This window comes from Lissotriton vulgaris, chromosome 2_1, assembly GCF_964263255.1.
Source record: "Lissotriton vulgaris chromosome 2_1, aLisVul1.2, whole genome shotgun sequence".
NCBI classification, from domain to species: Eukaryota; Metazoa; Chordata; class Amphibia; order Caudata; family Salamandridae; genus Lissotriton; species Lissotriton vulgaris.
The window spans coordinates 1,177,058,507-1,177,071,606 of NC_141687.1; the positions used below are offsets into that span (position 1 = coordinate 1,177,058,507).

At 42.6% G+C, this 13,100-nt stretch overlaps 1 protein-coding gene across 3 annotated transcripts in view; it reads right to left on the reverse strand.

Moving 5' to 3' along the window:
- ARHGAP32 (Rho GTPase activating protein 32) overlaps positions 1–13,100 on the reverse strand; it is a 1,359,293-nt gene that overhangs the window by 128,405 nt on the left and 1,217,788 nt on the right. For 2 of the 3 annotated variants that reach the window (XM_086956892.1, XM_086956894.1), the window contains 2 exons: positions 8,980–9,134; positions 3,686–3,760 (listed from right to left, as the gene is read on the reverse strand). In XM_086956892.1, the coding sequence (XP_086813018.1) occupies positions 3,686–3,760; positions 8,980–9,134 (230 nt within the window). The remainder of the gene's footprint in view (positions 1–3,685; positions 3,761–8,979; positions 9,135–13,100) is intronic. The other variant, XM_086956893.1, reaches the window with a different exon arrangement.

Consider the following 13,100-nt stretch of genomic DNA (forward strand, 5'->3'; position numbering starts at 1 on the left):
ATGTGAATAGTCAGTTACAGGAAGTTGTTCTGGTCATATTCAATCCCCTACCCACGCATATTGTTCTCCAAAATGCTAATGCTGTGTCAATAACCTTACGCATTCCACTGTGATCCTGAGCAGAAATTGCCAAGCACTGTGTCAAAAAGAGTATAGTCTTGTGTACAAATGTTAACCCTAGCAAAACTCACAATTTCTGGTTCTTTTAAAAGTGTACTTGATTTGCTAGATAATGGTGATGTCACATTTAGCATTAAACACCAAGGTCCAGAGCCTGCACCCCTCTTTTCAATTAAAACGATTATGAATAAAATTACAAAAAGTCGGAACGAGGGTGTGCCTGGGCCTAACGGCTTCCACTTTATATACCAGCAAGACCCAAACTACTGGGCTGGAGAATTGTTAACCCTCTTTAACAACCTTTTGGATACTGGAAGAATCCCATAATCTAGGAAGGAATTGATTATTTCACCTATCTACAAGAAGGACAGTAAGAGTGAACCGAAGAACTACAGGCTCATAACACTAATTGACATCGAGGCCAAATATTATGCAGGCCTGTTACTGGCCGAACTTACTGAGTGGGCACGGGAATAAGCTCTAATCCCAATTAACCAATCAGGTTTTTTTTTTAAAACTTGACGACAACCACAAACATTCTCGCTCTTTCGCTTTTAATTGACACCACAAAAGCAATCAATAAGCCACTATTTTGCTTGTTTTATCGACTACAAAGCTGCTTTTGATAGCGTTAATAGTGGGAAACTGTGGGCAAAGCTAGCTGGGTGGAAAATAGACCCAACCATCCTGAATCGGCTAATCGTACTCCACTCTAAGACATGGGTCCAAATTGAGCTGGGGACAGGCAACAGTCTGTCAAGGAAGATCCCAACCCCTAAAGGGTTAAAACAGGGCTGCATTCTTGCTCCAACCCTGTTTAACCTTTTTGTGTCAGACCTCTCAACTGAGTTGGATATTTGCCATCACCACGCTCTGAATTTGGGTGGTCTGACACTTTCAAACGTATTATTTGCCGAGGACCTGATACTGATCAGTCTGCCTGAAGCACCTGTTAAATGTTACGAGCAATTTTGCCAACAAGAACGGATTAAGTATAAATCTTGAGAAGTCCAAAGTTATGGTATTCAATCAGCGTAGCGCCAAAAATCAATTCAGATGGTTGCTGGAAATTGTTAAAAAGTACAAATATTTGGGAATAATCTTTGACAGTATGGGTACGTACCACAAACAGAAAGTGGCCATTCAAGGTAGAGGGACCCTATTGGCTGCTACACTGAAAAACATCAAGCACAAAATAAATGGCTCCAATCTTTTCCCGCTACCGGAAGTACTTTGAGCAAAGCTTTTACCAACAATTACGTTATGGTAGTGAATCAATGAGAGGGAAAGATGAAATAATTTTGGATAAGGTGGTTTCCAAAGACGCTAGAATAATATTCAATCTCCAACAGTACACCTCTCCAGCAAAAATAAGGCTAGAGTTCGGCCTTCAAAATCAGCAAATAACACAGAATGGTGTCTATGCCAAGTGCTTGTATAAAATAAAGAGTGATAAGTACGGTTCATTGAACTAATACTTATGGAAGGAGATAAGGAAAAACGACTGTCCTGCTATGGTCTACCTTCAGTCAGGAATAAGATTGCTCGCTTTACAGGATTTGTGGAAATCCGGTCTTCCTTATAACAGCTTTAAGGCTTTGGTAAAAAAAAAATAGGCAAAGATGGTTTCCCTCGAAGAAGATAAAACAGACCTAAACACGAGGACTCACAGCTGGTTTGTGATTCAGAGCTATTCGAGATGTACACCACAGCCCTATCTAGGTACAAGCTTCTCGAGAATTATGAAGGAAAGCCTTTTAGCGATGAGGCTGGGAATCTTATCCACAAAACCGCCCTTACCACTGTGGAAAAGCACACATCCAACTAACCACTGCAGATTATGCGGCGACAACAAAGAGGACGTTTTACACCTATTGTGTTTTTGTAAGCATTTAGATCTGGAACGAAGACAGCTTTTAAAGCTGCGCCTGAATGAAAATCAGATACGAACATGCAGACAGGCGGTGAAGGCTTGCTTTGAGGGGGGCGATGAACGACTAGCTTGCAGCTTTGTTCGTTTCATGAACATAGTAAAATCAAAATTAATCCTGGCAGCATCCCAACAAACTGGCTAGCACCCAGGCCCATTGACTGCTGGTTACATACTGGTACATATTCACTTTTGAATTACCAACTTTAGACTCAACATTACCCTGGTCAGGATTTTTTAACCAAATTTACAGATATGTAAATTGAGGCGAACTCCTAGGAGGATGGTTGACAAGTTGACATTGTGCGCCTAACATTTCACATATAGTAATTTTATCTTCTGTACTATATGTTGGTTTTATATTCTTTGTAATTTATGAATCACTGTAATTTTTATGGGAAAAATAATTGTTGTTTTACTTTATATAAGTGTTTTATTATGCAGCTGATTGCTAAGATTTTTGTTAATCAAGCAATAAAGATTTACTTACTTACATTTAGCATTATCATTTTGACAGTACTTCTAGCCAATATGGCTGGCAAAAAACATAGATGCCTCGGAAACACAATGTCTTGTGTCACCTCTTTAACTAATGTAATTAGATGCACCACATTGCATCAGGATGGCACACAACTGTTCTCTAAATCCAAAGACAGTAGCTAGAGACTATCTCTGAAGGACAATGAGAAAAGTATCTCGGGCTTTCGGAATGAAGGTCAAACACTTGAACATGCATAAGAGACCCATAATCTGAAATGACCGAGGTCAAAAGGAACAATGCCTTATTATGAACATGTAACATCACCTGTTTAAATGTACTGTATCCAAGCTGGAAATCCACTACAGAGAACTCACTTTTGTTACTTAGGGCCATATTACGAGTTTGGATGGTTTCCAAATGAACCTTCACTGCAGTGGTCTCAGGAAGATCCCCAAGCCCTTGGCGAGTCTGCATGCCTGACTATGACTTTAATCCAGGGCGGGTGGCCGGTTTGGGGGTGGTCTCACGGCGGCCGGTGTGTTAGGCTCAAAGTAGAGGCTCAACAGCAGACTGCCATAGTGAAAGCGCCCGCAGCACATTCCTACACGGAGTGGCATGCACCATGACGTGCATTCAACACTGTGCAGGAACGATGGTACAATTCCTGGGGAGCCACAATATGTCCCCCAAATGCACTCCCAGGACAAGATTCGGCTGAGGGCCCTATTAGTCCCCCTTACTTGCGGGTCCGTCACTCTTTCCAGGCGGGATCCCCAGCATGAAAAAGGCAGCGGACATGCAGGTCGTAATATGCTCGGCTATGCCGGCTTCAGCACCGCAAGCATATTCAAACCTTTTATAGACTGCGGGCGCAGAGGGTTCCTGTATCCTGGCAGAGGTACCAGTCTTGTGGTGGTCCCACTGCCACACTCATAATATGGCAGACGGGTGGTGGGGGTCGGTAGGACCGCCAACACAAGTACAGCAGTTCCAGGACTGCTGCACTCTTAATAGGGCCCCATATGTTCTGGTAAGAAATTTCTCTAGTCTCACTAAAGGATGTTTCCTCATTAGTAAGCTATGTGAATTCAAATTTAGGTACATTTCTGCGATCAATTAGAAATAAGGCAAAATTTAGCAACTCTTCCACTTACCGTCCATTGCATGCACAGAGCTGAGGGATTCCTCACTTTTGGCTGAACGCAATGTTCCTGAGTCTCCTCTTCCACCTGAGAAAATAAACCAATATGTTTATATGATGACATAGGTGAGAACTATGGCAAAAATAAGATAATATGAAATACACCCCACAAATCGAAAGGTATGGGGCTGACTTCCATAATTTATTTTTAATGCAATTCGACAAGTTACAGTTGGAATGGCCTTCTAATTCCTAGTGGCAAAGAACTTGCTTGGGTGCTTAAAGGTTTGTAGTAGAAAAGACGAGTGTAGAATAGGAAAGAACGAGCCTTTAATAATGGCTGAAACAATACTTTTCTGAAGGGTGGTGAATAGAAAAACCACGGATGGACTGTCATATATTATTTCCAAACCTTTCTAAAAGAGGAAAAAGTGATTGGCAAACAATTAGGCAGGAGATGAGTAATAAGCGCCTTTCAACCGCTTCATACTCTGAAGCAATCTAACTGGCTCTTATGTCCCAAAACACTCTAAATTACAGCTGAAATAACAAACCGTATTCAGTTTGGCCACTCATCTTTGCATCAATGTATACTGACTGAAATTCCTAACTTCTCTTGCTTCTTTCTTCCTGGGAAGTCTGCCTGGAAAGCCTGCAACCATGTGACCAACACAGCCTTTCAATTTATTTCACATCAGTTATTCAAATTGTCTACACTTTATATAGACATTTGTGGTGATATACCGAGAAATAACTCCAAAATGTTCCACTACTCACAAAATGAACAAGCATTTACAATGCAACGGTCTCGCCTTTGCAAAAGTTAGCGCTTTTGGCATTGTAAATGACAAATGTTTTATTTATGTGTTGGTTTTGGAAACAGATAAATAAATGGCATTGTCATGAGCAGTAGAGAGTGCATAGTAGAGAGTGAGTAGTAGAGAGAGTAGTAGAGTGAGTAGTAAGTGAGTAGTAGAGTGTGTAGTAGAGAGTAGTGAGTGTGTAGTAGAGAGTAGTGAGTGTGTAGTAGAGAGTAGTGAGTGTGTAGTAGAGAGTGTGTAGTAGAGAGTAGTGAGTGTGTAGTAGAGTAGTGAGTGTGTAGTAGTGAGTGTAGTAGAGAGTAGTGACTGTAGTAGAGAGTGAGTAGTAGAGAGTGAGTAGAGAGAGTAGTGAGTAGTAGAGTGTGTAGTAGAGTAGTGAGTGTGTACTAGAGTGTGAACTAGAGTGTGTACTAGAGTGTGTACTAGAGAGTGTGTAGTAGAGTGTGTAGTAGAGAGTGTGTAGTAGAGAGTGTGTAGTAGAGAGTGTGTAGTAGAGAGTGAGCAGTAGAGACTAGTGAGTGTGTAGTAGAGTGGTGAGTGTGTAGTAGAGTGTGTAGTAGAGTGTGTAGGAGAATGTGTAGTAGGGAGTGTAGTAGAGTGTGTAGTAGAGAGTGTGTAGTAGAGAGTAGTGAGTGTGTAGTAGAGAGTGTGTAATACAGAATGTGAAGTAGAGAGATTGAAGTAGAGAGATTGAGGTAGAGAGATTGAGGTAGAGAGATTGAGGTAGAGAGATTGAAGTAGAGAGTGTGGAGTAGAGAGTGGAGAGTCTGTAGTAGAGTGTAGTAGAAAGTAGTGAGTGTGTAGTAGAGTAGTAGAGAATGTGTAGTAGAGTAGTAGAGAGTAGTAGAGGGTGTGTAGTAGAGTGTGTAGTAGAGCGTGTGTGTAACAGAGTGTGTAGTAGAGTGTAGTAGAGTGTGTAGTGTAGAGTGTAGTAGAGAGTGTGTAATGTAGAGTGTGTAATGTAGAGTGTGTAATGTAGAGTGTGTAATGTAGAGTGTGTAGTAGAGTGTGTAGTAGAGTGTGTAGTAGAGTGTGTAGTAGAGTGTGTAGTAGAGTGTGTAGTAGAGTGTGTAGTAGAGTGTGTAGTAGAGAGTGTAGTAGAGTGTGTAGTAGAGAGTGTAGTAGAGAGTGTAGTAAGTAGTGACTGTAGTAGATAGTGTGTAGTAGAGTGTCTAGTATAGAGTGTGTCGAAGAGAGTAGTGGCTGTAGTAGTGAGTGTGTAGTGAGTGTGTAGTAGAGTGTGTAGTAGAGAGTAGTGACTGTAGTAGAGAGTGTGTAGTAGTGTGTAGTAGAGAGTAGTGACTGTAGTAGAGTGTGTAGTACAGTGTGTAGTAGAGAGTAGTGACTGTAGTAGATAGTGTGTAGTAGAGAGTGTCTAGTATAGAGTGTGTCGAAGAGAGTAGTGGCTGTAGTAGTGAGTGTGTAGTGAGTGTGTAGTAGAGAGTAGTGACTGTAGTAGTGTGTAGTAGAGAGTAGTGACTGTAGTAGAGTGTGTAGTACAGTGTGTAGTAGAGAGTAGCGACTGTAGTAGAGAGTGTGTAGTAGAGTGTGTAGTAGAGAGTGTGTAGTAGAGTGTGTAGTAGAGTGTGTAGTAGAGAGTAGAGTGCGTAGCAGAGAGTAGTGACTGTAGTAGAGTGTGTAGTAGAGTGTGTAGTAGAGTGTGTAGTAGAGAGTAGAGTGCGTAGCAGAGAGTAGTGACTGTAGTAGAGAATGTGTAGCAGAATGTGTAGTAGAGAGTAGTGACTGTAGTAGGGAGTGTGTAGTAGAGAGTAGTGACTGTAGTAGAGAGTGTGTAGTAGAGAGTGTGCAGTGATTTGAGTTTTACATCAAATTAAAAACGGGAACGGAACAAACTCATCCTAAACATTATTGTGGTAGGTGCCCACGCATATAGGGTTAAATGATGCGTTAGATGCCACAGGTCCCACCAACACGCTTCCTTTATGATAGGAGAATGCCCAACATCGCGGAGATTTGCTCTCTGCTCTTCCCGGATATTTGTATTTTCAAATGTATAATGTTATCCTGCTAAACGAAGACGATGCTCAAACTATAAAAGAAGAGGGTTTCACAGATATGTTAGTCCTTCCGGGCAAACGAAATGACCCAAAGAAAGATCAAGTGACAGTTTAGAGCTCCAAGTGAGTCTTAATAAAATCAGTGTCTGGAACGCATAGCATCAAAAAACGAGCGGGGCATCAAACTGCAGTGTCATTCAATCAAAGCTTCAAGGCTTCTGAGCGCTAGCCGAGAATTATTTTTTGTGAAGCACTAATCACTGTGGAAGGTGCCCCTGCTATCCCAGATGTGAGAAGTCAGTCTGATATGAAAATAAGCAGTATTTGGAATGAATGTATTTGGCAGGGGGAAGGTGGGGCGGCGCAAGACCGTACTGACGAGTGAATAGGAGCCATTTTGTACCGAGTGATTCTGCCTGTGTGCATGTAGACAAACCAGGCAGCAGCATGAGCATGTGATTCGGTAAAATAAAAACGGGGCTTGATGTTAGGAGGGGGGAGCTGGAAGCTGCAGGTCCCCGGAACAGAAGGAGGAAGGGTAGCTGCATCCCCTGTGTGACAACAGGAGCCAGGCATTACCGGGGGTACAGGATAAAAAAATTGAAGAACCACACCTCTTAGTCCAGAAGTTGTGATATACCACTTCATGTGATTTCATTTGGGGCAGTGGGCGCCTTACATCATATCTGCCACGCCAATCATTTGCTTAAAATTATACCACATGTAACAGGAGGAAATAAACGGTCAGACTCCAAAAATCGGCCCTAATCACAATAGTATTATTTCACCTGCGTGAATATAAGTCTTTGAAATTCTGGCCAGTGGTAATACACACAAGTAATATAAAATTGTTGTTCCAAAGAGCATTAAATGGAAATAAAACAAGTACCAGACCCATTGACGCCTGCACCTTAAAAGTGAAACTGACTGAAGCAAGCGCCCGGGCCACGTTGAAAAAAAAAAGCCACACACATTAGATGCAGTCAAGGCGCGCTCACGAGGTCAGAAGGCACTCCACATGAACAACTACCAGACACATTGACGCCTGCACTTTCAAAGTGAAATGAAACAAAGTGAAACTGACTAAAGGAAGCGCACGGCCCATTAGATGCAGTCAAGGCGCGCTCACGAGGTCAAATCTCCAAAGGAGAAGCTCGTGACAGCCTGACTACAGCAGAAAAAGCTCGTAACAGTCTGATGTCCACACCATTCCCAGAAAAGTGGCAACATAAGTTGTCTCGCATAGACAGCAAAAGCTTCGCTTTTGCTTTTGTCTAGGCGAGACCTAAAAAGGGTGCCCATTACTATCTTGAAACATATGTACAGCAGAAGCTGCAGAACAAATCACTGTTGGGGCCGTTGCTTTTGCTTTTGAGTTGATGGGGGAGCAAACGGGGAGGACGGAATGTGTGTACTAGGAATCAGTTGTGGCTTTCATCCAGAGAATGGCAACTTAAAAGACATTTGACTGACATTCTCGGGACATCATATTTGTGAAAACAAATCTCTTTACTTTAAAACTATTACTTCGTTTTTCTAAGCGTCGCAAAATAGGTGTACTTGAGTTTGGTAGTAGCTGGATACTCATCTTCTCCATACACTCGAGTGAGAGCCTCAACCATACTTAGTCGGTGGGAATCAGAACTGAATGGAACCTATTGTCCGGGGCTGCTTTCAGTCCGCAAACCAGGGCTGCTGTTTAGGCTTGGGCATAGGCAAATCCTTTTTAAAGCTCACTCGGGGAAAAATAAATCCTCATTTCCAAGCATTGAATATATATGTATCTCGGGCATTATATATGAGAACATAGTTTCAAGAAACTCAGAGCTGTATTTTAGTAGGGGTTCGAAGATAACTTAAAATGTAAATCAAGTATAATTTTCTTTAGATTTTACAAATAAACGTATTTGTAATTTGAAGCACAGGGTGCTTTATCCAGAATAGCACGATTTTTGGTGGAGTGCCAAAACAGCTTTAGAACCCAAAACTCCACGAATCTACATAAGCATCTTATCCATTGCACTATATTTCTTTCCACATTCAGGTGTCATGAAACTAGCTTATAGTGATGACCTCTGCAGAGAACACACTTGTATGGTCCTTGTGTAGGGGGTGTGGGTGAGGTAATGTCCAGTTGTGAAGGATGGTGGTAGGTTCAAGTTATGGTCACAAATGGCTTGAAAATTCTGTAACTCACAAAGGGCAAAACTATTAGTGAAAAGGGGGGTCATATTGGAGTCTGATAGTCGTTCTTGTTAGGATTTTAAGGGGAGAAACAAGGACCAGGAAATCCTTTACCAAAACGTTTGCTTCTACTTAAGAACATCCGCAATATTTACCCAAGTGGTTTGATTCAACCGTGGTAGGGTTTTTCCTTTATGCAATCTATCGGTGTCCCTGCTACTCTCACCTCAGCATCTATTAATAGCCCTATGCACGTTAATGTCTTTTCTTGAACGGATGCCCACCTGCCAAAACCATAGCCTTCATTTCTGTGGGCTCACTTGGATTGCGTTGCAGCTTTCTTTTGGAGACGGAAGTGGAAGACGAGGACTTTCCCAGGTTAAAGAAGGACCGCCAGCTGCCGACAGGAGACTTCTTCATCTTGTTCGGTGGCCTTTTCCTGCAGAAGACGAAAGAATACATGTATTACAAAATCTCAATTGACTTTGGAGTAGCCAAGTACTGTCCGATTGCTTTGGTGGTACAACATGTGAAAACCTATTTGGCAAGTGAATGTGACAAACTGCTTTTCAAATGAAAGAATTCCACACTTGTCGATTTCCGCCGAAGGACTGCTGTGTTTTAATTGAATATCTCAGGAAAAATCTAATAAAAATATAGAACCTGACACTCCCTTTATCTGCCCTACTGACACTCACATATATCATGTTAAGTGTGTTTCTAGGATACACTTGCGGCATGAGGAATATGCTACTTACCAGTATGCATCTGTTCTTGGCATAGAGGGCTGCAGAGTGGTACATTATGAATAGATCGCCATCTGGTGTTGGGCTCGGATGATTGCACTTTGTTTTTCTCTTGGAGAGTCTTTTGTATCTTGATGACTCCTCCTTTGGTTGGTAGTGCGCATGGGCATCGGCTCCATCCTTAGATTGTTTTGCCATAGTAGGGTTAGATGGAGTAGTATGATAGAATACAGATAGGAATGCCCATGTAAGTGTATCTAAATAAGATAATGTTGGAACAGACACAGGTTTCCGGGAGGCTGGGAGGGCATGTACCACTCTGCAGCCCTCTATGCCAAGAACAGATGCATACTGGTAAGTAGCATATTCCGTTCGAGGCATATGGGCTGCAGATGGTACATTATGAATAGACTATACAGCAGTTCTCTCCCTAGCGGTGGTCGCCCGTGTCTGTTGCAACTGTCTGAAATAAAGTCTTTAATACAGCTTGTCCCACTCTAGCTTGTTGTGTTGTGTGCACATCTACACAATAGTGCTTTGTGAAGGTGTGCGGTGTAACCCAGGTAGCTGCTTTGCATATGTCATCTAGTGGAATGTTTCCCAAAAATGCCATAGATGCTCCTAGTTTACGTGTAGAGTGAGCTCTAGGAGGAACAGTTAATGTTCTCTTTGCTTTTAAGTAGCATATTTGAATACATTTAACAATCCATCTGGCAATGCCCGCTTTAGAGATGGGATTGCCCTTATGTGTAGGAGAAAACGCAACAAATAGCTGTTTTGTCTTTCTGAAAGTTTGTGTTCTTTCTATATAATACAATATTGCCCTCTGACATCCAATGTATGTAGGGCCCTTTCCGCTACCGTTTGTGGTTTTGGAAAGAAAACCGGTAATTCCACTGACTGATTGATGTGGAATGCAGAAATTACCTTTGGTAGGAATTTTGGATTTGTTCTAAGAACCACTTTATTTTGGTGTAACTGCATGAATGGTTCTTGAATCGTAAAAGCCTGCAACTCACTTACTCTTCTAAGTGACGTGATAGCTATGAGGAAGGCCACCTTCCATGTGAGGAATTGTATTTCGCACCTATGCATAGGTTCAAATGGTGGCCCCATTAGTCTGGTAAGTACTATGTTGAGATTCCAGACTGGGGAAGGTGGTCGTCTTGGTGGAATGACTCTTTTGAGTCCCTCCATGAAAGCTTTAATTGCTGGTACTTTAAACAGGGAAAGATGTTGCCTGTTTTGTAGGTACGCCGCTATAGCTGCGAGATGAACTCTGATAGAGGTGTATGCTAAGTTACATTGCTGCAAGTGTAGTAAATAGCAAATGATCTGTTTAGTGGATGCGTCCAGAGGGTTGATGTGGTTACTGTTACAGTGTATAGCAAACCTCTTCCACTTTGCTGCATAGCATGCTCTGGTGGTAGGACGTCTTGCTTGTTTAATGATTTCCATACATTCTGGTGGTAAATCTAAATATCCAAACTCTATGACCTCAGGAGCCAGATCGCTAGGTTCAATTGTTTGGGATATGGGTGCATTATTTCTCCATGGTTCTGTATAAGATGCATGGGTAATAATCTTAGCTTTTGATGTGGCACCTGTGAGAGTTGTAGTAGAATCGTGGTGAACCACGGCTGTCTTGCCCACGTGGGTGCCACTAGTATCATTGTCATTGAGTGCTGCTGCAGTTTCCGAACCACTAACGGAATTAGTGGGAGAGGGGGGAAAGCGTAAGCAAATCTGTTGGACCAATTTATCCATAGTGCATTGCCCTGGGACCGTTGGTGTGGGTACCTGGATGCGAAGTTTTGGCATTTTGCGTTCTGATGAGTGGCAAACAGATTCATCTCTGGTTGCCCCCATCTTTGGAAGAATGGCTGCAGTATTTGGTCGTGCAGCTCCCATTCGTGTACTTGTTCTGACTGTCTGCTTAGGATGTCTGCTATCTGATTTTGAACTCCTGGTAGGTGTTCTGCTAACAGATAGATCTTTTGAGGAATGGCCCATCTCCAAATGTCCTGTGCTAGTTTGGATAGTTGGAGAGAGTGTGTCCCCCCCTGCTTTTGAATATAATACATTGCAGTCATGCTGTCTGTTCTGATCAGGACTGCCTTGTTTGTTATTTGCATTTGGAAAGCTTTTAGTGCTAGAAATACCGCTAATAGTTCCAGGTAGTTGATGTGCAGTTTCTTTTGCTGCACACTCCACTTCCCCTGCACTGTGTATTTGTACATATGCTCTCCCCATCCGGAGAGCGATGCGTCCGCTGTTATCATCACTTGTGGAATCGGTTCCAGGAACGACCGTCCTTTGGAAATGTTTGTTGTGTTCCACCACTTCAGAGAGCGATGCGTACGGTCGTCTACCAACACCAGATCTGTAATCTGACCTTGAGCCTGATTCCACTGTGTCGCTAGACACTCCTGTAGTGGACGCATTTGTAGTCTGGCATGTGGTATTAGCAGTATGCAGGAGGACATCATGCCTAACAGTTGCATAAACACTCGTGCTGGTAGTGAGTGTTGTGGTTGAAATCTTTGTATTAACCCGATCTTTGTTTGTATCCTGATCGGATTGGGATATGCTATTGCTCTTTCTGTGTCTATAGTAGCCCCCAGGTATTGCTGAATCTTGCTTGGTTGCAGGTGTGATTTTTTGTAGTTCACTGTAAACCCTAGGTGGTGCAGCAATTGAATTGTCTTCTGTGTGTTGTGAAGACATTCCTCTTGTGACTTGGCCTTTATTAACCAATCGTCCAAGTAGGGGAAGACATGTATTTGTTGTCTTCTTAGGTGTGCTGCCACCACAGCTAGGCATTTTGTGAACACTCTTGGTGCCGTTGTGACCCCGAACGGAAGGACTTTGAATTGATAATGTTGTCCTTCCACTACAAACCGTAGGTATTTCCTGTGGGCTTTGTGAATTGGAATATGAAAGTAAGCGTCTTTTAGATCCAGTGTAGACAGAAAGTCCCCTTTCCTCAGTAAAGGGAGTAACTGTTGGAGCGTGACCATGTGGAAATGTTCCGAATTTATGTATGCATTGAGAGGTCTTAGGTGTAAGATTGGTCTTAGGGACCCATCTTTTTTGGGGATTAGGAAGTATAGAGAGTATACTCCTGTCCCTTGTTGATGTTTTGGAACCTTCTCTATTGCATGCTTTTGTAGCAGTGCTAGTACTTCTTCCTTTAACAATGTGAGATGATCTTGACTCATTGGACGCTGTTTGGGGGGGATGTTTGGTGGGGTAGCTGTGAGTTCTAGGCAATAACCATGTTGGATAATCTGTCTCACCCACTTGTCTGATGTGATGTTTTCCCAGACAGGTAGGAACTGTGATAGACGTCCCCCGACCGGTGTTATGTGGTCTGGGGGAAGTTCTATGAAGTCACTGTTTTGGGGTTGAGGCGTTGCGGTTGTTATTATTTCCGCGGCCTCTACCCTTGTTGTTGTTACCCCTGTAACTACCTCTTGAATTACCTTTGGGTGATGTAGGTGTGAAAGAGGTGGATTGCTGATTTGTTCCTGTATTTTTTGAGCCTCCTCTATAGGTGGATCTACGAAAGGAACCTCTTTGTGTTGGCTGTTGCAATGCTCCCATTGACTTAGCCGTTTCTGTATCTTTTTTCATTTTTTCTAAGGTCTCATCTGTGC